The sequence below is a fragment of the Haliotis rubra genome, unplaced genomic scaffold, assembly GCF_003918875.1.
Source record: "Haliotis rubra isolate DU_JTF1 unplaced genomic scaffold, ASM391887v1 Scf24, whole genome shotgun sequence".
In the NCBI taxonomy this organism is placed as follows: Eukaryota; Metazoa; Mollusca; class Gastropoda; order Lepetellida; family Haliotidae; genus Haliotis; species Haliotis rubra.
Window position 1 is genome coordinate 2,079,372 of NW_025766447.1, and position 26,364 is coordinate 2,105,735.

Below are 26,364 nucleotides of genomic sequence, written 5' to 3' on the forward strand. Positions count from 1 at the left end.
GTTTCATTGAATAAATATTTTTCAAAGCTTTATAAATTTACCACATATTGCACTTTTAAAGAACAATATGCTCATACGCAGTGAAACAATAGTCGGTATATTGATTCCCAAAGAATTTTTTGGAAAATAATTACAGACCTGGCATTAGAGGTTATTCTAGACCATTCCAAAGTGAAATATTGAGGGGTGTCCGCCCAAATCAATGACAGAAATAACGATGTATAGATATTAATATTTTTTCAGAATACATTAAATGGCAGTATTAAATTGTATTGTATGTTTATATTCTGTTGTTCTATGTGTCTCGTAATGTGCCCACAGTTTTTGAAAACCTAAAATTACGACTCGAAATTAACACCCTCATTTTACAATTACATCTTCCTTCGTACTTCCGGAAAGACAAGTGCGAATTTAGGTACACATGTATATCATGAACGTTTAACAGTTTTCCATTGTCAGAACTGCAGGCAGGTGGTAATTTCCTGTCGTAATCGTTAAAACAGATAACATACTTTATGTGTATGATATGTTTAAAGATATACTTGATGGCAGATCATCCACAAAATAACGATTTCGACGGAGTAGTTCGCTTGTGTTTTACAACACGTTCAGACAAGGTGATCCCGGTGATCCATGTCAACCCTTGTTTTATCGAAATTTCAGTCATCAAGCAAAGAAAGCGATTGTTCTGTGTTATAGCCAGAGTATGCCGTTTAGTTTTGCGACAATATATTCAGTACTGTTGAGGTCTTGATCTATCTATTCGTTCCATTTCGTTCCGTGGGTGACAGATGCAGAGACTATATTATCCAAAGAAAGCAGCCTCGTATGATACAAGGGTTGATAGAAACTGTATACACATGTAATTGTATAGCTATGCATTTCTGTGCGTGAATCAAACCCTTAAAAGATCATTTTATCTTTTGGGCAATCATGACACAGTGGATAAAAGTGATCACAGCTGAAGTCTTTATTGTAATCATATACAATGCCGTCCGGTAATTCCGCGCACCTAAGCACATCGATCGCAACACGGCAACTAACGTCTCTTATTATTTTTGTGGTTTACGTGGCTAAACATGCGGAAAGAATTCCGCCAGTAACCCCCGTTTTATTGTCATTCTATGCCAAAGATTTATAGTAAGAATAGATGTTTTTTTATAGAAAGCCTATCCTAACCCTAAATCTAACATAATGCTGAATCTAAACCCTAAACCTAAACCCTAACCCCATGAAATAATCATAATAATTAGAAGACTTTTCAAGCAGGGCTTATGGGCGGAACTCTTACCAAACATGCTGGTATGCATCATATTTACCTAGAAATATAAGTTTTATTGACAACAATAAGCTTCTAACGTTGCATTATGTCATACGGTTGACCTTACCAGCGTTCTGACGACATCACTTGGTGTCCGTAATTCTGCGAAATAACTGATGCGAATAATATTCAGCTGGAGAAGTATGGAAGCATATTAGGGTCCGATTTTTTTCAAAAATCACTTCATCAATGTAAGGAAGAGTGTTTCATATTAAATCCAATTATTAATAATGAAGAAAAAGGTTTAAAAGTCTGAAGAAAACGAATTTTCATAACAGTTTATCAATTTATCTGTCAATTGCTGTTATTTACTTACCCCACATGGGCACAATGTGTTAAGCCCAAAGCCCATTTCTGGTGTCCCCCGCCGTGATATTGCTGGAATATTGCTAAAAGCGGCGTAAAACTAAACTCAGTCAGTATTTACTTACCTTTAGTGATTAAGAGCCAGTCCCTTGTAGAAATGTCCTGATTTCAAGCGTAAATATGGTAGCAGACAATGTTTACCTTCGATACAGAAGTACGCTATTGCAGCTGCACAGAATTACCGGACACGCGGAATTACCGGACTCGCTTGTACACAAGTTCGAGACAGAATATGCAATTTAGGCAAATTGATAAACTTTCACTGGTTGTTTTGACATGTGTCATATATGTGTTCTCCCTTGTACTCCAAGAAATATTTAATTAGATTAACACTTTTTGTAATTTTTGACAGTCTTAGCCCAACGAATCCTTTTGCTTTGATATGTGATTGTTTTTAGAGTGTAATCAAGGCAATCTATATTGAAAGTAACAGTGTCTCAGGTTTAGTGCCACTGTCTGACTGTCAGAAAGTTAACAATGTTTTAATAAATGATCTGTATAGTTAAACATTAAAGGGACAATCTTAGACTTTCTTAACCTTTTGGGTATGACTGATTGGTTTGTCATTAATGATTAAAGTGTAAGTAAAATGGGTGGATACAACTTTGCAGAAATGGATAGTTGTCTCTTTGTTACAATCAAAATACAGCAGAGACAGAAATTATTGAGGCATCATATATGACCCGTTTGTGATGATAACCTCCTAAGTTACACATTTAATTACACAATAAGCCCGTCATTGGATAAATAATATCTATCATTTGATAATTATAAGTTCATGGACAGTAACACAAGGCTGTTAATCAACAAGGTACTAATGCTTTCAGATCATATAACAGATTAAACCTACCAATTAATTTTAAGAAAACAACATCAGTTATTCTATTACTAAGTAAACTCTTGTTATGCAAGAATACCTTTAAGTATAATTGTGCAATTCCCAGGGATTATATTTTGTCCTCGATAAAAACCACATTTTCACACAGGCAGTTAAACATGACAATACAAATGTGGTGAATCATTAAAATATAATACAGAATTTGTTTCAATTATCCTAGCAGGAAGATGTTTCTATAAATAAGATTACCGTATGCGTGTACACAAAGCCGGAAATCAGCTGTGCACTTTCCCGCCAACAAGTTCAAACATGCACAATAACATAACGTGACTCTATTGATTGAATACTATTATTTAACCTGAGATATATCCTAGTAAACTTCTGAAAAAATTCTATAATCATAAGGTGTTGAACGGCTGATAAAATGGAGCAGTAATCAGTTTGTGATTGTTGAATGGGGTAAAATAAGCAAGCCAGTTTGTTGCTACACTAGAAAGCAAATATATTATGCATTTTCTGTCAACTACACTTAGTTTTCGACCGTGAGTAGACACAATATATATAAGAGTGAATTTATTTGAATAATGTGGATCGACTTCAGTATAATTGGAGGACAGTGACACGAATTTGATGGTACATGACTTGTGAAAATCTCAATTCTTGCAGAAATGTCAGTGTTTATTGTTAGTGGACTATTTTTCTTATTGTCATATATATAGATGAAATATGGACACTTAAATAATATATTTTGAAACAAAAGTTGACTTCAGGTATTATTTACCGATGGTACTTTTTCTCTCCATACTCACCGATTTCACAAAATGGCGCCTCGCTGTTGATGCAAGCAGTGATCGCCAGGATATAAAAGGAACACAAACACATGTTGCCACAATACACCGTAATCTTTATTATGTAATATTCTCACCAACACTTACGCTGTATATCCACTTTCCAAATGGCGCCTCGTTGTTGATGCAAGCAGTGATCGTTAAAAAAAGGTAAACAAACACCGGTAATCTTTATTATGTAATATTCTCGTAATGGTGTCTCGTCGTTGATGGAACATACTTACCGGGTACTCTGGTCTCTGTTGGCCGCGACCCATCGCGGGGGGTCGTCCTATCCATGAGAGATATGATTTTGACACTGATTTTGAGGGTCAAGTTTGGGGGTCGGCTTATCCATGGGGTCGGCTTATAGACGGTCATATACGGTAATCGACAAGGTACTAATGCTTTCAGATCATATAACAGATTAAACCTACCAATTAATTTTTATTCTATTACTAAGTAAACTCTTGTTATGCAAGAATACCTGGTATAATTTGCAATTCCCACAATATTTTTTGATAAATACCACATTTTCACACAGGCAGTTATGACAAACAAATGTGGTGAATATTTTGGTTTGTTTCAATTTCTATGAGGAAGATGTGTTGTAAGGTGTACGGTCTGTGACTTTACCCAGTACTCTGCAGCCTGAATATAGTAAACTTCTGATTCTTCTCATATGTTCGGCTGATAAAAGTCTGTAGGATAACACTAAAAGTACCCCCAAACTTGTGCTAAGAGTTAAGTTGAGGCAAGTAGACTTCAATAATTGGCACAAACCAGGTACATGTATGTACTTAATTGTGAAAAGTGATACTCGTTTATGAACATTTGAGTTGATACATAGTGCTTAATAAACAGTGTTTTTAAATCAAATAGAAGGTATTTTTGTGCCTTGTGATATCATATTGAAAAAGAAAAACTATTGTTCATAAGATCAGATTGAGGTTACTGACAAAGGATTGATGATGTTGAAAGTACATTGCTTCGCATGTGCATTTTTATACAGCTAATTACCAAATACAACTGAAACAAATGTCCGGACAATTCAACAAACCATGGAATATTTTCATATTTCAGCTGTGATTGACTTTAGTTACAGTGTACTCTGCAAGGAGTATTTAGTTTCACAAGACAAGAAATAGGGATGTGTGTCACCAAATAGTTGTGTCACCAGTAAATCCGACATTATTATTCAAGGACAGAATATAGTCATCAATGGTGGTATTATGGAAGTAGCAGCTGGTGCTCAATCTGTAACTATTCTCAGACAGACAGAAATGTGCATACATTGGAAAAATGAAGGCTTTAAATATCATACAGAAAGCCAGACCATTGTCTACTGTATCTGTGTGTTGAACTTTCTAGTTACGTATTTCATTATGTGGGCTACCAGCTTTACACAATCCAAAAATCTTATTACAGACACTCTGCCTGTTATCATTGTGGTCTCTGTGCTGTGAAAGTGATGACGATGTAATCAAGAAGTAGGTCATACATATAGTGCTAAGCCTTCTCTGGAATACAGGATGGGGTTAACCAAGACAAGTGTTGGGCTGAGCCAGTGTTCATGATACAAATGTATCTTGGACCTCAGACAAGATACTCTTGTGATTCATGCTGCATGATGCCACTGTGTGTTTGAGCACTGATGTCTGTGTAATGCTTACTGCTTTATTTCTAGGATGACTGTCGGAGGTAACTACAGGCCGCGCTGCTTCCTGGACATACAGATAGGAGCACAGCCAGGTGGGTCCTCACATCGTCTCACTGTTGTCACCAAATAGTCTCACTGTTGTCACTGAATAGTCTCACTGTTGTCACTGAATAGTCTCACTGTTGTCACTGAATAGTCTCACTGAATAGTCTCACTGTTGTCACTGAATAGTCTCACTGTTGTCACCAAATAGTCTCACTGTTGTCACTGAATAGTCTCACTGTTGTCACCAAATAGTCTCACTGTTGTCACTGAATAGTCTCACTGTTGTCACTGAATAGTCTCACTGTTGTCACTGAATAGTCTCACTGTTGTCACTGAATAGTCTCACTGTTGTCACCAGAATAGTCTCACTGTTGTCACCAAATAGTCTCACTGTTGTCACTGAATAGTCTCACTGTTGTCACTGAATAGTCTCACTGTTGTCACTGAATAGTCTCACTGTTGTCACTGAATAGTCTCACTGTTGTCACCAAATAGTCTCACTGTTGTCACCAAATAGTCTCACTGTTGTCACTGAATAGTCTCACTGTTGTCACTGAATAGTCTCACTGTTGTCACTGAATAGTCTCACTGTTGTCACCAAATAGTCTCACTGTTGTCACTGAATAGTCTCACTGTTGTCACTGAATAGTCTAACTGTTGTCACTGAATAGTCTCACTGTCATCACTGTTGTCACCGAATAGTCTCACTGTTGTCACTGAATAGTCTCACTGTGTCACTGCCACTCACTGAATAGTCTCAGTGTCGCACTGTTGTCACTGAATAGTGTCACTGTTGTCACCAAATAGTCTCACTGTTGTCACAGAATAGTCTCACTGTCGTCACTGAATAGTCTCACTGTGGTCACTGAATAGTCTCACTGTTGTCACTGAATAGTGTCACTGTTGTCACTGAATAGTCTCACTGTTGTCACTGAATAGTCTCACTGTTGTCACTGAATAGTCTCACTGTTGTCACCAAATAGTCTCACTGTTGTCACTGAATAGTCTCACTGTTGTCACTGAATAGTCTGTTGTCACTGTCTCACGTCACTGAATAGTGTCACTGTTGTCACTGAATAGTCTCACTGTTGTCACTGAATAGTCTCACTGTCGTCACTGAATAGTCTCACTGTCGTCACTGAATAGTCTCACTGAATAGTCTCACTGTCGTCACTGAATAGTCTCACTGTCGTCACTGAATAGTCTCACTGAATAGTCTCACTGAATAGTCTCACTGTTGTCGCCACTGAATAGTCTCACTGTTGTCACTGAATAGTCTCACTGTTGTCACCAAATAGTCTCACTGTTGTCACTGAATAGTCTCACTGTTGTCACTGAATAGTCTCACTGTTGTCACTGAATAGTCTCACTGAATAGTCTCACTGTCGTCACTGAATAGTCTCACTGTTGTCACTGAATAGTCTCACTGTTGTCACTGAATAGTCTCACTGTTGTCACTGAATAGTCTCACTGTTGTCACTGAATAGTCTCACTGTCACCACCAAATAGTCTCACTTTTCGTCACTGAATAGTGTCACTGTCGCCACTGAATAGTCTCACTGTTGTCACTGAATAGTCTCACTGTTGTCACCAAATAGTCTCACTGTTGTCACTGAATAGTCTCACTGTCGTCACTGAATAGTCTCACTTGTCGTCACTGAATAGTCTCACTGAATAGTCTCACTGTTGTCACTGAATAGTCTCACTGTTGTCACCGAATAGTCTCACTGTTGTCACTGAATAGTCTCACTGTTGTCACTGAATAGTGTCACTGTTGTCACTGAATAGTCTCACTGTTGTCACTGAATAGTGTCACTGTCGGTCACTGAATAGTCTCAGTTGTCACTGCTGTTGTCACTGAATAGTCTCACTGTTGTCACCAAAATAGTCTCACTGTTGTCACTGAATAGTCTCACTGTTGAATAGTCTCACTGTCGCCACTGAATAGCCTCACTGTAGTCTCACTGTTGAATAGTCTCACTGAATAGTCTCACTGTTGTCACTGAATAGTCTCACTTTCGTCACTGAATAGTGTCACTGTTGTCACTGAATAGTCTCACTGTTGTCACTGAATAGTCTCACCACCAAATAGTCTCACTGTTGTCACTGAATAGTCTCACTGTTGTCACTGAATAGTCTCACTGAATAGTCTCACTGTAGTCACTGAATAGTCTCACTGTCGCCACTGAATAGTCTCACTGTTGTCACTGAATAGTCTCACTGTTGACAGTATCCATGTCGGAAGGTTGTAAATTTTGTATAAAACTCAAACTGGAAGTTTCACACCTTATTTGAAAACTTGATTTTTGTTCCTTACCAGTCCATGAATAGAAGATTTTGACATCTTTTGTCAGTCTTGAAGTTGAAACCAGTGTCCTCTATTGCTTCATTGATGATTTGGTGCCAGTGTGTGTTGACACAAATAATAGGTTTTCTAGTGATAACCTGTATGGTTCATGTTTCTGTCAAATAATGAATTGCTGAAAAAAATTATGTCGCCAATAGTCTCACTGAATAGTCTCACTATCGCCACTGAATAGTCTCACTGAATAGTCTCACTGTTGTCACTGAATAGTCTCACTGTTGTCACTGAATAGTCTCACTGTTGTCACTGAATAGTCTCACTGTTGTCACTGAATAGTCTCACTGTTGTCACCAAATAGTCTCACTGTTGTCACTGAATAGTCTCACTGTTGTCACTGAATAGTCTCACTGAATAGTCTCACTGTCGTCACTGAATAGTCTCACTGAATAGTGTCACTGTTGTCACCAAATAGTCTCACTGTTGTCACTGAATAGTCTCACTGTTGTCACCAAATAGTCTCACTGTTGTCACTGAATAGTCTCACTGTTGTCACTGAATAGTCTCACTGTTGTCACTGAATAGTCTCACTGTTGTCACTGAATAGTCTCACTGTTGTCACTGAATAGTCTCACTGTTGTCACTGAATAGTCTCACTGTTGTCACTGAATAGTCTCACTGTTGTCACTGAATAGTCTCACTGTTGTCACTGAATAGTCTCACTGTTGTCACCAAATAGTCTCACTGTTGTCTCACTGTTGTCACTGAATAGTCTCACTGTTGTCACTGAATAGTCTCACTGTTGTCACTGAATAGTCTCACTGTCGTCACTGAATAGTCTCACTGTCGTCACTGAATAGTCTCACTGTCGTCACTGAATAGTCTCACTGTCGTCACTGAATAGTCTCACTGAATAGTCTCACTGTCGTCACTGAATAGTCTGTGACAGTATCCATGTCAGTAGGTTGTAAATTTTGTATAAAACTCAAACTGGAAGTTTCACACCTTATTTGAAAACTTGATTTTTTGTTCCTTACCAGTCCATGAATACAAGATTTTGACATCTTTATTCTTGAAGTTGAAACCAGTGTCCTCTATTGCTTCATTGATGATTTGGTGCCAGTGTGTGTTGACACAAATAATAGGTTTCTAGTGATAACCTGTATGGTTCATGTTTCTGTCAAATAATGAATTGCGAAAAATTTTTATGTCGCCAATAGTTAAAATTGAATAATTTCTTTTCCTCCAGCTGGTAGAGTTGTCATCGAGCTGTTCTCGGATGTGTGTCCGAAGACTTGTGATAACTTCCGAGCACTATGCACAGGTAAGACAAGTGTAGATTTTGCAGTGTGCCTTCCTGTTAGCCTGGCGTTTATGTTGTACTTAAACATTTCCCATACAGAATCAGTTAACTTGTCACCTGCTAGATTGTAGTTACAACTGATATGAGTCAATAATCTGTACAAATCATAGACATCAAGTTCAAGAAATTGCTAAGGAAAGAAGACACCATTCCCTCCCTTGTGTTAGCTCACTTGGTTAGAGATCTGAGGTTTCTAAATCTAGCTCATCTAGAAATTCTGTCTCCAAGTATTTGCTTATCTGGACGATAACGAATACAAGTGTACTAGTATGTAGAATTCAACAGAATGTGCTTGGTTAGCAGTCACAAATTATTGGCAAATTTAGTTAAAGCCAGCCCGACTGGGTGTCCCATGTGTTACTTGAAATTCACAATGTGACACCCACTGACTAACAGCTTATGGTGTTGCAGGCGAAAAGGGCATGACTGCAAAGTCGGAGCACCCCCTCCACTTCAAGAACTCCCCCTTTCATCGCGTTGTGAAGGACTTCATGATCCAAGGCGGAGACTTCACTAAAGGTAGGTTAACAGAAATCTCTACCCAGTGTCGGTGTGCATGAGTGCGTGTGTGTACATGTGTTGTTTTGTGTATGTTGTTTTACACTTGTCTAGCACAGAATATCGTTGTCACAATGAATGAGGATGATGGAAATCCAACAATAAAATATTTCATGACAATAATAAAAATTATTTGTGGATGACCTTGTTTCCATCAAAAAGGTGCTCAGCAGCTCTAACAATATATGTTGTCAGAGCATGTATGTTGTCCATCCCAGGTAAAGAGTGAATGTTTTTCTGTGTTACAGGCGATGGAACAGGGGGAGAGTCCATTTATGGAGGGGTGTTTCCAGGTGAGTGTCTAACTGATGCATTGTCAGAAAAAAGCCAAGTAATCCGAGACAATTTTCATGAAATAATTAAGTCACACAGTGACTCTCCAGAAAGTGAGCATTAATGTCTGCTCATATTTGTCCACTTGCTAGTCTGAAGACACTGAGAAGATGTGTGGAACAAATAGTATCAATATTGACTCAACAGTAAATCAGTTACAACTTACAATCATGTCATACCCGCGTGAATGCCATATTTTCAAATTGGTAAACATTTTGTGTTTTGTTGATTAGACTAGATAGATTGATAATTACATCCTTCAGTCCAGATTATTCCATCATTGAGTCTAGGACCAGTTTGGCAATGACTGCATACTTAATTTTAAATATTTGATGACTCAACAGTTATTAAGTGATTGTGGGTAGAGATTTCAATAAGTTTATGTCAGAATTTGACAGTAACATTTAATGATTCAGCAATTAATGGAATATTCAATCAGTCGAATGATCTCCCTTGTGTCAGTGATTATCAATGGGCTCGGGAGACTAACTGACATTCATAAAAAATGAAGCATCAAATAAACTGATGAAAGTATGTTTCTTATTGTTATGTTTGTGGAATCAAGGCACAAACAACTGATGTGCTTTCCTGACTTGTAAAACTGCTATGTAAACAACATACATGCGTGTGTATCTCAACAGGAAGTATCCCCGATCATCTTGATGTATTAATCGGGTCTGTTTCGGTAACACAGTGTTATGATTGTGTCCAGTTATTGTGGTGGGGTTTATGATTAAAATCAATGGCCACGTCATACCAAAAGACGTTAAAATTTGGTACTTGTTGGTCCCTGCCTGGCGCTGGGCATTAATGGGTACAACAAAGACTGGTTGGTTTGGAGTCAGTATAATGTGTTTGAGTGGGGTATTAATGCATGGTATCTCAGTGAGCTAGCCGTATAAAACCAGTCTGGGCTAGCACAAGCAGCCACACATATACACGCATGCACATCATTGGAGGCAAATATTCTTAAGTACGACGTTGATGACAGAGCTCCGATTATCGATCTGCCATAACCAGCACTAGTGACAGCATGTAGATGATTCAGTTTGAGTGCAAAAAGATTCATTGTTGTGGTTTGGAGTTAGATGATAATAACATGTAGACAATTAGGTAATAGTGTGTTAATGATTCATTGATGGTTTATAGATGATTCTGTCATACTGTATAAAGGAATCAGTAGAATAGACAATTTATTGGTGATGTGAAGATGATTCAATGTAGTGACAGTGATTCATGATTCATGATAGTGCGTAAGATGATTCAGTTTGGTATCAAGCCTACCAAAGAAAACTTTCCCACTGTGCAGAAAAATGCAGAAAAGCCCACAGTAATCATGGAAATAGCAACATAAACATAATACCTCGCTACTGAAACAGTAAAAACAGCAAATTTAAAATCGCTAAAACTGGATATAAAACCCGAAGAGCCTGCAACTTGGATTTTTCGCATGAGCACATGGAAGAGGAAGTCTCGACCACATGTTGACATTTTCCAGCTTGGACGAAAGTTACATTCTCTTTTTAAAGTATTTCTGTTGTGTTATTTGGCATTTATCATCATGATACTTGTGTGCACACTTGTTTACTTTACTTTCCATTCGTATGAAATGATTGACAGGAATTATTTCGACATATTCAATACTTTTTCTATGCGAGGCGATTCACGGTTGCTCAGAAATTTGAAAGAAGCTCGGATCCTAATGAGCATGCGCAGTAGAGGTCAAAGTTCGCTGATCTAAAACTGTTGTAGTTTCATAATCTTTCGTTGCCGTTTTTACTTTTTCAGTAGCGAGGTAATATGTTTATGTTGCTATTTCCACGATTAATGTGGACTTTTCTGCGTTTGTCTACACAGTGGGAAAGTTTTCTTTGGTAGGCCTGGGTATAGTGTATGGATAATTCAGTATCAGTGAGTGATTCAGTTACTGATGGCTTATGATTCAATGATAGTGTGTAGATCTGTTACTATGTTGCAGTGGAAGTTTGTAATCAAGATATATTTCAATGACCAACACCTGCTGAGGTCACAAACTTACAATCATAGGTGCGTATTGATGCTAAATGTGCTGGACACACTCATTAAATTATGCTTATTTTTTACAGATGAAAATTTCATCTTGAAACATGACAAAGAGTTTCTCTTGTCAATGGCCAATCGTGGCAAGGATACAAATGGATCTCAGTTCTTCATGTAAGTACCCACGACTCGCTGTCGGTATTTGTGTTGAGTCAGCATATCCATGCAGCACATTCCCAGCACAGGACTTTATTGCCATGTTGTATCAGCGTAAAGTAGGGCAGTTTCAGGTCAGCTCATGTGTTTGTTCCTTATAACCAGTGATTGCCTTTCAGCCTTTGTTTCAGCTTCAACATTGGACATCACAAAGGTGACAGATTGCTAAAACTGTAGTAACTATGCTGAATTTTGAACTTCTGTTTAGTGAATGATTAATACATGATTGAAATACATGTCTGTACGTCCATGCAAGGATGCCTGCATTAGTTTGAGGCTGGTTTTTGTGATTTGTGATTTAATTATCCATCATAATAGTGATACTTGTGAGAAACATAAGACTATATGTTCAGAAATTATTTAGTTCTGGGTCTTATTTGGAAAATATACTGCACAGAGTGAAATGTTTGTATGAGGGTCCTGATAGGGGTGTCACAAGTGAGTTGTCAGTCAGATTTGGGGCCTGTAATCAGTCCTTTGTAAGTAAAATCTCAGTCAAAAGGATCTTAGCAATATATTTAGCAGTGTAAAAATGTGAAACTCCCCCACCATTTGTACCAGACCACAGGGCTGACAACTTTTAAGACAAACCAGCCCTACTAAAAACCAACCAGTCCAATCAACACTGTCTAAAAGTATTCTTTAATTAAGTAATACAGAAGAAAAGGTATGTTTCATGAGCTTATTTAAATGTACAGCTTCCACAAGCTATTACCGTTTGACATTTACATCATAGTGTCACTGCAAAATACATCATAGTGTCACTGAGGATAGAATCCAGAGATATTGTTCATATATTAATCTGTCCATCAGTCTTGAAACTCTGAATATTTTCATGCTGACTCAAAGATAAGCCATGTCGTCTGTTCAGAACAGGCGTCTGTTATTAGGTTATTTTCAGATTTACAAAATTTCAGGAAGACTCATTCATCATTCATTACTTTTCATGTACACTTAAACATTAATACTTAAATTCCAACAAGCAGGCATCCTTGAGCATGTTCTTAGATAAGTTAAAAGAATGTGAACCTGCAAAACAGTGTTGTAGAGAAAGCCATGTGTATTTGATGGAAGGGCACCGCTAAAAACACAATTTCTTAAAAGCACTGATAGATCATCTCAAATGTCATTTGGAAATCATTTTCAACAAATAAATTTGTTGTGAAGGTAATCTTTTCATCAAGTATACAAGTGTTTTGGAATGTGCTGTGCTAACTTCATTTGTACTTACTGTACAATTGACATCTGACATATCTGTGGTGTTTTATGAAACATTTGCAATAGTGATGCAATATGATTTGGACGTTACTTGTATTTGTATAAGGATAAAAAGAATAAGAGAATGTTTGAGTAATGGGTTGAAGTTGAGAAACACCATACAGAAATTGTCATGGAGGCTTTCATGATCAAACAAAGAAATCTGGTAGGGTTGGAAAGAGTTAATGGTTTCTGGCCGGACTGTATGTCTGCAAGGCCACACTTACTTAAAATACTTTACCGACCATATACAGGAAAAGGCCTGTTGACAGGTGTATTGTATCTTTGTTTTATAGCAAGTCAGTTACTGTTTTTCTTTATATTTGTCTCATCAACTACAAGTAGACTGGTATTCAGAAAAAACATTTTACATGAAAGTATTGTTGGTTTGTTTAATAAACATTGATTCAGAATATTTATTTGTGGATCCTTGTTTAGAAAAACATTTCTGGTGCACTATGCTCTCCGCTAATTTAGAGGATTAAAAATTGACAAATATAGAAACAGTGGTATGTTTCAACAAGATAAAATCTTTTCTTTAAAAAAGTTTAAAAGTAAGTGTGGCCTTTTTGAACAGTTCTGTCAGAAATGGTACCACAAGTTATGTTAAGGGTTCCTTAGCTATTTAAATACATGTGTTGCAGACATTATGGTTTGAATTGTATAATTTGTTATATTTGTCATGATATTAAACATGTATATTTGTCACATTTTGCATTGTGCACAGAGTCAACTGCATCAAGCCGTGAACTATCAGGTAACGGTTAACACGACACAAACAGCATTACCTGTCAGTACATGCCCCATGGAATACCTTAACGAGATCCATGTCCTATCTCTCATCCTATACTGACAATATGGATGTAAGGGACCGATGATAGCTTTGTTGTACAGATTGAAATTATCCTGTGGAATTTGTAGTCATGTTATTAAAAGATAATTCTTATTATTTATTGTTGACTCAAGGTTAGGTAAAGACTACATTAGGCAGCTGAAGCACATGGTCTTAGTCGCATGGTTGTGTAAAGAGGCGGAAGAAGCGCACCGACAATCAGATCCAGTGATAAGCAGCTGCATTTTAGCTGTTGCCATAAATGGAATTAATGAAATTAGCAAATCATATGATTTCAAAAGCATTTGGTGACATTTGATGAATGCTTGCCCTTTTTTTCAACTTATCCAATGATCTGTCCGCCTGAGCCCCACAGAGTTTATTCTTAGTGTTGCGATTATCGTAAGTCTGTGTTGGAGTTTTGGATTTTCGATCAATGTGGCTTTTGTTAAAATGCACCTTCATGTCAATTATCAGAAGGGTCATATTCAATATATATATATTGTTCATGTTTTCAAGCAATTATTCAAACTTTTGGAACACCAATATATGTATTTCATGAAATGTGAATTTGAATTATGACATCCATTGTTATCCAGATTCCAATGTGAAAACTAAGAACATGTGCCTTCAGATTACAGAAAACAAATCAGGATTCTCTTTGGAATGTGTCTGTAGATATAAAGTTAATTATGTTATGTTTCTATCTGCTTCAGAACGACAAAATGTACACCTCACCTCGATGGGTAAGTCTCTATGCTATTGTCAAGTTGTCATAGTAACTGACTTCAAAGATTAGCTGGTCACATTGTATGACTGAGTTGATAGCACATCACACCTGAACAGATTGCATACCCCAGCTGATAGAGCATCATACCTGAACTGATTGCATACCCCAGCTGATAGAGCATCATACCTGAACTGATTGCATACCCCAGCTGATAGAGCATCATACCTGAAGTGATTGCATACCCCAGCTGATAGAGCATCATACCTGAACTGATTGCATACCCCAGCTGATAGAGCATCATACCTGAACTGATTGCATACCCCAGCTGATAGAGCATCATACCTGAACTGATTGCATACCCCAGCTGTTAGAGCATCACACCTGAACTGATTGCATACCCCAGCTGATAGAGCATCATACCTGAACTGATTGCATACCCCAGCTGATAGAGCATCATACCTGAACTGATTGCATACCCCAGCTGATAGAGCATCATACCTGAACTGATAGCATGTCATGCCCGAAGTAATAGCATCTTATACCAAAACTGACAGCGAGTCATACCCCAACTGATTGCATGTCGAAGCCCAACTTTTTTCCCATCCTATCCTCACTGATTATGCTTCTTACCCAAGCTGATTGTGCCTTATACATAAATGTTACATCCTAGCTGATAGCCTGTCATACAGATTGCTCTTTAAATCCCAACTAATAGCCTGTAGTACCCCAATTATTGCCTGTGTTCTGTCTTGATGTTTACTGGTCCCCGTTCCTCAAAGCGATCGTAGCGCTAAGGTGATCGTAACTCCCATACTTTAACATAGACTTACGACTGTCGTGGCGCTTCGATCGCTTTGAGGAACGGGCCCAGGCCATTAGACAGTATTTTCTCATGAACAATTGTGCCCACGAAGATCTGTGTTAGGGACCGTTCATAATTTATGGCTGGGTGGGGTGATGACGATATTTGTTTTGAAGCATGTACGATGTTAATGGAACAACCCCACCCACCCCCACCCCCAAATTCAGGTACAATTTAGGTACAAAGTAAGTGACCCCCTTGCATGTCATGTACAGAATCAATTACTGTAAACGATATATTTCACAAGAGCTTTTATTTTCGCTTTTAGGTAAAACATTTTAGCGCGAAAATTTATACATCAGCGAATAAACCTGTCATTCATTCAGTCCAGCCACGCTAAGCCCTGAGTTGTTACCATAACACATCAAGTTTGAAGACAGAAATCTACGGGAATCTTAAAATGACGACTGATAGTAGCATAAAGAATCTTACTTAACTGTCGCTGTAATGGATTTCCCAAAACAATTAAATAATGAGCAAAATCCCATCGCCGAATTAGCGAAAACAGCAATGTGTGTTGTGGCCGCCATGGAAATTGGTCGCATGACAGATGGTTTGATACAAAACAGATTACCATGAAACAACTTGGAAAGAAATAATACAGCAGTATTTTATTTATTCATTAAGATTTTTTTTACCAGTACATCATGAAGCGAATAGTCACTTAACACTCAATCATCTCATTCACAACAACCCGGCTTGTTTGAAATCGCAAAGAGCTTTATATACAGTAGAAGTTAATTCGTCAGATCGTCAGAATTCGGAACATAAGACTGATGTGTTTTTCATCTCTTCCGTGAGTAAACGGATTACTGTGTACTAGTATATCGCACAGATAGGGATTTCCTGTGAGTAAGCAATAAACGCCGCCTGACAGGTTAAGCCACTCTGTTTGTTTTCACTGCTATTAGTGGCAGCCAAAGAGACAGCTGGCAGTTCCGGCAATTACTGATTGCGCGAATAATTGACCGCGCGATGTAGTCTAAACTGTCAATTCCGCGAAAATTGCACCACGCGAAAATAAGTACGTTTACAGAACTCGCTATCCCCCACCCTTCCCATAATTATCCCCCACCGCTAGTTTAGCTCGAAGCAGCGGATATAGTATTAGGCTCCGTCTCTCCGTACGATTTGGAATATCTTAAGAACCGTTGACTAGATTCTTTTCATATTTGGTACCTAGGTTCATCACAGTATAAGAAAGGTCCCAGTCATGTTTGGTGACCTTGACTTTCATTTCAAGGTCACAAGGGAACTTTAACATTTCACTCTTGTCAGTGATTTTGGTGACCTTCACTTAATTTTCAACGTCACAGTGACACTTTGAAGATTTCAGTATGTTAACCTGCGTGTTATTATGGTCAGCGAGATATCTCAAGAACCATTCAATGGACTTTTTTCATATTTGACACCAAGCTTCATCTAGGGAAAGTGCAAGGCCCGGTCGATTTTGGTGACCTTCACTTAATTTTCAAGGTCACAAGGACACTTTGAAGAGTTCAGCATGTAAAATTGCATGTTAAGATAGTCAGCAAGATTTCGCAAAAAACATTCACTGGATTTTTTTCATATTTGACACCAGGCTTCATCTAATGAAGGCGGAGGGCCCTGTCAATTTTGGTGACCTTCACATAATTTTCAAGGTCACTCCAACACTTTGAAGATTTCAGCATGTTAACCTGAATTCACTGGATTTTCTTCATAGACTTACAAGACTTGCCTTGAATGTTTTTCAATAAGCAATTTCTTTAGTACCATTTTTGCATATTTCATACAACCCATTCATTGCACCCCATCTCCTTTCTCTCTCTTTCTTTCTTTTTGTCAACTTTTGTTGTACAAAATATTGTGAGTTATTCATCTTAAAGGGAAAATGTACACATGTTTGTTCTTGCATGAAACACAGTAGAATTTTAGAATTAGTGATTATCAATGTTTGAAAATATACATTAATTTTTCTCACATTGAAAGTAGAACGCTCAATATAGGTGTTGGATTATTAGGAAGCCATTGTTTTCCAAGTTATATAAACACTCTGCAATATGTCAGAATGTTCACTTCAGCATTCGTTTTTCATATCTTTAAAAACATTCTTAGCTATACTTGGATCTGATTTTTTAGATGATCATATTTGTAGGAAAGTAGCAAATTTAGAATACTGGCACAGTCACTGATGACGGGATAGATCAACTGGCGTGGTGGGCGAGCTGTTCAAGGCGCCAGGCTAGTGATCCAGCAAGCTTATCGTGCGAGGATCGTGCCCACCTGTTACCGGGTGTAAAAAACCTTAGTGTCAACTTTGTGTGCAGACTGTTTCAGTGTTGTCACAACCCCTAGTGTTCAGTACATAACCCTGTGCACTTAAAAGAACCCACAAATACGTTGGTAAATGACATATGGTGGCCACATGAATGCGTGCAAATAAAACACCTAGTTGCAGGTACAGCAACATGCAGTACTGTGACTATGTGTCCCAGTCCACCCAGCTGTGAATGGGTACCCCATAAGTATAGGAAAGCCACATTAACTTGGTGCACCTAGTAGCTGCAAGAGTTGTATGGTCCCCAGGGAGTTGAGATTGAAAATATGATCTGCCATTGAGATTGACATCTAATGATCAAGGGAAAACAAAGCGCCTTTGAGCAGCTGAGCAGGATATTGGTGCTATACAAATATTAGCATGAAGAATGTATGTAGGTATCAAGTGCATGTACGTTTTGGATTTCCTGAAAGAAAATACTGTTAGAAAGACGATTGACTTAAGTTGCCCTATTATAACCGTGTTTAATAAAGCTGTTTATGTCCACTTTACATTTTTAATTTTTTAAGTTGTGATGCACCTTTTAGTACATATGGACTTAGTAGTGGGGTTCTACATGCAGAGGCCCAGATATGCTGCGTATCCGGGTAAAATACGCATAGAAAATTTCCAGTTACGCATTGAAAAATAATTGTTGCGTACCAATTACGCATTTAAAATGTTAGATACGCAAAAAGTTTAAAACAAATGCGTGCGGCATATATTTATAAAAATAGCTTGCATTATGAAAAAGACATCGATTGCTATCAAGTTGTACTGTTAGTATAGGACAAGTGTTGTACTGTCGGTATAAGATGAGTGATTTTTTATGAAATCATTTCCATTATATTTAAGTTGGTTTTGATTAGATATGACATAAGGCAGAACATACCTACATAGTAAACTTACTCAATGACATAATACTTAGGTGAGTAAAATGACTGAAATACACACATATTTGAAAGCAGTGGGTAACTGAAAATGAAATACCCACTCAACATTCATAATACCTACTCCATAAAAATACAGTGGGTATAGTACCCACATGAGCTAAATCTTATCTGGAGCTCTGTACATGTATGTATTTTTACCATTCTGAAAGCTGAAACTGCTACTACAACAACAACATTAAAAACGGTTTTGCCTCTACTGTGTCCGTAATGATTTTGCGATAATAGACATGATAGATCTGATAGCTAAGTTGTAGCACAATGAATCTAAAGTTTTATCCTTAATTCACAGACTTGACAGAAATGAACTTCCTTGATCTTCAAAAAAGAGTCAACATTTCGATGCATATATACCTGAATGATTTGAATCAACAATAGGTGCCTTGTTTGATAATTGAGTCTTTGTTTCTCTACCTCTGTCTTCTTCAGGAAGAATCCATGCATAACTGTCTTGCAAACTCTAAATGTTTATATTGTGGTGTCGTCCAGGGTCCATGTGGTGTTTGGCCACGTGATCAGTGGCCAGGAGGTGGTGAGGCTGGTAGAGAACCAGCCCACTGACGCCAAGTGCCGCCCTCAGAGCGAGGTGCTCATCACAAACTGTGGGGAGCTCGTCCGGCAACTCAAAGTCAAATGTAAGTTTATTTCAGATCATGTACCGACACTTCAGAAAATAAACAGACTGTAGTACATGTGGTTGAATTATCTACAATTTTCTACAATACTGGAGTTTGATCAGACTGATTGTTTGCTCACTGTACATCAGAAAGTGTTCTGAAACAGAGTCTAACACTTGTAGCCATTGACTGATCTGTGATCTCAAAGGCAACCATATTGATGATTAAGATGTACAAGTCTAAACTTTTGAGATTACTTTCCCACACTTGGCTTGGTTATTTTGTGTACTGTTGATAACTGAGCTTACTCTGACTTTCACTATTCCCAAGTATTGCATAAAAGATACGCTTTTCTAAATGCACAAATTCATCATATTGATTTTTGTTGATGTACTTATTTGGAACCATTGTGGCAATAAATGATCGATGATGATAAATGTTCAGAGTAATTTTTAAAATGGCCCCACTTTTACATATGTGGACGTAACGACCTTTCATTTCTGTCAACTTGCATGAACACTGAATGTTGATACAATTAGTCTGCCATTAATGTGAGTGCTTTGGGGCTGTGCTTTGTGAGTGTAAAAGTGAACTTCTGTATCTAGGGTTGTCTTTATATTTGTTCAGCTAAAAAGAAAAAGCCAGCCTCGGAGAGTGGGGAATCTAGCACTGAAGCCTCTTCCTCCAGCTCATCTGAGTCCTCCAGCAGTGAGGACGAGAAGAGGAAGAAAAAGAAGAAGAAGCAAGAAAAGAAACGAAAAAAAGAGAGCAGAGAGAAGAAGGAACCAGCGTAAGACTTGTTTCAATGATGAAGACCCTCAGTAGGTTTCAAGTATTTTGATCTAAGTTTCAAAGCTTAGTCATGACCTTAATGGGAGGTGTATACCTGTTGGGATTCCAGGTGAGAAAGTTAGTGCTGAGAGCCTAATTGAGATGACTTGTCAGTGGTCAGGCTTGGTGGCTTGGTTGATTGCATGTTATCATATCCCAGTTGTATGGATGATACTCGTGTTGTCACTGGATTGTCTGGAATGAAATCCACTCTACTCGCCACTAGTTGTGTTGTCTTAAAATGTTTCCCGTCTTAACTCTGATGAAATATTGGAGGAAGACACTGTGCAGGGTGGTAAACAACAACGCAACCCCTCGTTAATTAGCAAGGTGTCTGTTTATCAAAGTGTGACCATTTCAGGGAGGAGACAGAGGAGAAGGACAAAGTCCCCACAGTATTTGCTGAAATCAGATCTGATGAAATTCCAGACATCCCTTTTCAAAAGTTTCTATTCCGAGGCCAACAAAAGGAAGAAGAGGAAGAAAAACAGAGGTTTGAAATTAAATAATTTTTGTTCCGCCAGAGTGGTGGAGAGGTGTGGGGCGAGTCCGCCATCTCCAAGAAGCATCCTGCTTCCCCAGACATCCCATCGCCGCAGCATAAGACTAGAGGGTTTTTCTACTACATCTCAACAACCGAGACCGCTCCCATCGGGTTTTGGGCCTGTATGATGATCAGCCGGTCATCATAATGGGATGTACATCAAAGATTGACCGATGTCGGCACAGATCAGCATGCAGCCTGATGTACCAACGCGATATATCGTATGATCGGGTCCTGAGGGTCCCATCATTACCAACACTCAACGCAGGCGCCGCACACCCAGGGCAGCTGCGACCTCTGAGGGAAAATCAACGAAGTCTACTAGGACTTTCTCAACCGAGATTGTTCCAGCCGATGACCTGGACTCCTCTACGATGATCAGCTGATCATCATCCCCGCACGCATTTCACAAGAAATCGACCGGTGACAGCTACAACGACATCAGCAGAGATCACCATGTAGCCTGATGCCTCTACACTGATGTCGGACGCATTTTCCGGTGGACCCCTCCATTAACACCGCAGATAAAGCACCGGCGACCTCGTACATGCAGACCATCCCAGAAGACATGATGCGACAAATTATGAACATCATGGAGGACCAATATCTGGCGTAGCAGGGTCCGAAGCTTCAGCCGAAGGCTCCAACGTGACACAACACCCCAGAGGCACCCCCCGGCCAACGTAGCAGCCAGGGCGATGTCACCTTCAGCGAAGGCGAAGCCCTCGACCACCTTGACGTGAAGGACCTAGATGTACAGCCTTCGGCGGAAAGAACCTAGATGTACAGCCTTCGCCAAGGACTTCGCGAAAGGCAGGATAGATCATCACCTTATGCGGTTTCATCCCTAGATGTGGACTCGACCATCAGACATCACGGAAGCCTTCGCTAAGGTCATATCGTCGCTCCCCGGACCGGACGCAGAGGAAGCTTCGCTTCGAGGCATGCCGAGGACACCTGAATCCAGATCATCATCATCTAGAAGGACATCGAGGGACTATACAAGAGCTTAGCGAAACTATCAACGCCTCCCCTCACAAGTCTCCTCGAAGATCAACCCATAGACAAGTTGATCATCGATATCAAGTATAAGAACTACAATCGTATATTGGTTCTGTTGAATCCATGACCGAGGGCGGTATGTTCGCTGGCCTAAATAGATCTAGAACGATCAATTAAACACTTATCACCAGATTCTCGTAACCGCGACTTCTGAATATGATAAGATGATCCATGCTTATTTCTATTTAGGCAAGCGCCAATACCGATCCCACATCCTGTTAAACACAGAGGCTGTTCACGCGAAGCAAAGCTCATATATATATTATATATATATATATATACTAATCGGCTTTGATTCGACACCTTCGCGATGGTCGCGAAGGCTAAATGGCTCCAAGTCTACTTCACCCAGAAGATCTAGAAGGGATACTTCGAACTTCGCGAAGTCTCAGTTCACCGAGGAAGTCTCCTCCAAGGTTTCCATATACTAGCCACTTTCGTCATATATGGCTACTTTCGTCAGTCCGTTCAAGACGCCGCGATAAGTTGATTATCAACTGTATGCCAGATGCGATCCTATAAGCCTACTGCCAAGATAATTGCTCAGGCTATTTACAACACAGAGCGTCACTGTATTATTAGTCAAATCGACATTTCATAGATCTTCACGAAATCAACTATTCCATTATAAATTGCTAATATACAATCCCGGACGGCGATATCGATTATTCACATGCGTGATCATTACGCATATCTGCAGACAATTCAATATCGAAAATTGAACAGCAGCCTTGTTACAGCGAGGTATAACTCTTAATGCGTCAAAGTTTCTGAGAAGAAATATGTACAACAAGTTCAACGTTAATTCTACAATTATGACGATACATTCATGTATACAGTCTACAAGCTCACAACTTGCAAGTTGTTTATACCCTTTATATATAAGGAAGTCGGAATTATATTCAAAACTGAAATTACTTTCAATTTACTAACCAGGAAAATAACCTACCCAGCATAAAATTACAGATGCAGATATTTGGCGGAGGTTTCGCTGGCGGTTACCATTAACCCTCAAACACGTGGTCACTTTCGGATAACTTCGGGAAGCTACGGTGAAGACCGACGTTTATGCTAATATCAACTTAATTTACAAGAATTTATTCAAGGTGGGTTTTTTCCTCGCTACACCGGTGACATCACAGCTGGTATTATATGCAGAATCAAAATGCCTTGTTCTGATTGGACGCATGAGGGACAACGACCTACACAGAGGTCGATCTCTATTCACAGTTCAAGACTTACGCCACAAGTGACAACTATATATATCAGTGAACGAAAGCAAGCCTCATTACAGTCCAGTTAACCTGAACATTCATGATTAGACTGCCTTTCTTCAGTTAGAGACCTCCCCTGTCAAGTTAAGACGAGGGATCGGCAGTCAGGCGATTTTACATAAAAAGTTCAACGAGGACAGACACACCTGGTTGTGCACCTACATCGTCCAAGGACTTCGCAGCTAATTACCTAGGACGAAAAGATACAAGTGGATCTAAATCCACAGCTGCTTCAGACTACAGCTGAATTCTCATCAAAGCGACTAACACAACTAGATGGTTAGTAAACCTACTAAACTTCTGTTTGGAGAATAAAACGAAAATTTCCGCCCAACCTGGGATATGAATATAGTGCTCCAACACTTCACAAGTGAGGTTTATGAACAACGCCTGGATGACATGCTTGGACCCCATGATACGCATGATTCTATCAAGATGGCCAGCAAGAGCACTGTAAATTTATCTCCACCAAACCAAACAGGAGGAAAAATGCAACAGATTATTTCCCTCTATCATCAACTTCTTACTTAGAGTGAAGTCTCATGTACTATATCTCCATTTGGATCAGAACTGTCATACGTGCATATCGCGGATGGACCTATTCCGGACCTCCATGAGCTTAATACTCATGATATTATAGCTTAACTTCTACAATTGTTCTACACAAATGTGATTGAAATAATGGAGGGTTTATTTCTGGAACTCGATATGGTGGTTGCAAACCATTATCTGAGAGATATCACCACCGAGGACGCCTCAGGTATACACCAATTGATCCCATGGTCCTCGTGACAACAGCTGACAGTTCCTGAGAAGATAAGTCAATCTAACAGATTTTTTACTTATCTTATAACAATACTAAATAGCTTCATGCTATATATAATTTACTTCTTAAGTTCCTTTTTATCATCACAGTACTATGATTATTACATCATACAATATATAAGCTAACAACTCTACAGAGTTTGTTATTATATATATTTACCTTTAAGTTATTCATATCTTAAGAGTAATACTATGGTTACATGATAAATGCATTAGCTAACAAACTCTACAGAGTTTTTGGCTATTTTATACATAGCTTAAGTTAATTAGAAGCTAACAAACTCTACGGAGTTTTACTATTATATAGGTAACTTAAGCTAAATTATACCTTAAAGCATAGTACTATACTCATATTATTAAAATATATTGGCTAACAAACTCTAAGGAGTTTTGCTATTATATAGGTAGCTTAAGTTTATTCATATCTTAAGCTTAGTACTATGTTTATATCATATAAGTAGATTAGCTAACAAACTCCCAAAGAGTTTTTTGCTATTTGGCTTAAGCATCATCATATTTCTAAGCAATATGGATTATATTATAACATAGCATTAGCTAACAAACTCTACAGAGTTTTAGCTATTATATATGTAACTTAAGCTTATTCATATCTTAAGCAGCAGTACCATGTTTATATCATATAGGTATATTAGCTTATCAAAACTCTAAAAAGAGGGTTTTGCTATTATATATTTCTCATTAAAGTTTCATCATATTTTAAGCTTTTATGGTTACATTATAACATGTATTAGCTAACAAACTCTACTGGAGTTCTTTACTATTATATATGTAGCTTAAGTTTTCCTTCATAAGCTCAATACTAGGTTTATATCATAGCTAACAAACTCTAAAGGGGTTGTTTTAAGCTCATTATACAATTAGCTTAAGTTTTCATCATATCTTAAGCAGTATGTTTACATTATAAAGCAGATAGCTAACAAAACCCTAATGGTTTGAGTTTTGTTATTATACATATATAGCTTAAGTTTCATCATAACTTAAGCTCAGTACTATGTTTTAACATAAAAGTATATTAGTTAATAAACTCTAAGGAGTTTATTTTGCTATATACATTTAGCTTAAGTCTAATCTTATCTTAAGCTTAGTACTATGGTTACACTATAAACATATTAGCTAATAAACCTCTACAGAGTTTTTGGCTATTATATATGTAGCTTAAGTTAATAATATCTTAAGCACAATACTATACTCATATTGTAAAATATATTAGCTAACAAACTCTACTGGAGTTTTGCTATTATATATGTAGCTTAAGTTCATTATATCTTAAGCACACTACTATACTCATATTGTAAAAATATATTAGCTTCTAACAAACTCTAATGAGTTTTTGCTTATATATATGTAGCTTAAGTTAATTATATCTTAAGCACACTACTATACCTCATATTGTAAAAATATAGTTAGCTAACAAAACCCTACAGAGTTTTGCTATATATATGTAGCTTAAGCACTTAATTATATCTTAAGCTCCAGTACTATACTAATATTATAAACTATACTCATATTATAAAATATATTAGCTAACAAACTCTACAGAGTTTGGCTATTATATATATGTAGCTTAAAGTTAATTATAGCTTAAGCACAGTACTATACTCATATTATAAAAATATATTAGCTAACAAACTCTACAGAGTTTTTTGCTATTATATATGTAGCTAAAGCTTATTCATATCTTAAGCTCAGCATTATATCTATATCATATAAGTATATTAACTAACAAACTCTAAAGAGTTTGCTATTATATAATGAGCTTAAGTTTAATCATATCTTAAGCTTAGTACTATGTAAATTACATTTTATCAGTGGCATTGACAACATTTGTTGTATTCTTACATGTTGTATTCTGACATGTTGTGTTCTGACATGTTGTATTCTTACATGTTGTATTCTTACATGTCGTATTCCTACATGTTGTCCATACTAATTCATATCTCTTTTGCAGTAAAGAGCGGTCTCCCCCTGGTTATGGCCGACGTGCTCCACCAGAAAGGATTCCGTATATCGAGGCGGGCAGGTGAACTACTCCAGGACAGGGAGGAAGATCAAGGGGCGGGGCAGCGTGGTAGGCCCTGCTTCTTTTTGTTCAACTTCTTGACAGTTTGCTGTTTAATGTCTGCACTTCAAAGGTCATTTTGACAAGATCATTATATTCTGATTTGTCTGGGTTGATCTTCAGTAACACATGTTCGTCATAAGAGACAACTAACGGGATCGGGTGGTCAGACTCACTGACTTGGTTGACACATGCCATCGTATCCCAGTTGCATAGATCGATGCTCATGCTGTTAATCACTGGATTGTCTGGTCCAGACATAGTAATAATATGTACATAGTAATAGACTGCCCCTGCATGTCTTGTACAAAATCAATGACACCACCCCACCCACCCACCCACCCACACCCACT

The 26,364-nt window shown here is 38.1% G+C and overlaps 1 protein-coding gene across 1 annotated transcript in view; it reads left to right on the forward strand.

Moving 5' to 3' along the window:
- Positions 1-379: 379 nt before the first annotated feature.
- Positions 380-26,364, forward strand: part of LOC124278619 (peptidyl-prolyl cis-trans isomerase G-like) — a 40,595-nt gene continuing 14,610 nt past the window's right edge. The window contains 12 exon segments of the mRNA XM_046714380.1: positions 380-415; positions 5,040-5,104; positions 8,609-8,683; positions 9,134-9,241; positions 9,529-9,573; positions 11,719-11,806; positions 14,654-14,683; positions 19,268-19,413; positions 20,023-20,185; positions 20,588-20,719; positions 25,901-25,958; positions 25,961-26,020. Coding sequence (XP_046570336.1) covers positions 5,041-5,104; positions 8,609-8,683; positions 9,134-9,241; positions 9,529-9,573; positions 11,719-11,806; positions 14,654-14,683; positions 19,268-19,413; positions 20,023-20,185; positions 20,588-20,719; positions 25,901-25,958; positions 25,961-26,020 — 969 coding nt within the window. The 5' untranslated portion in view covers positions 380-415; position 5,040.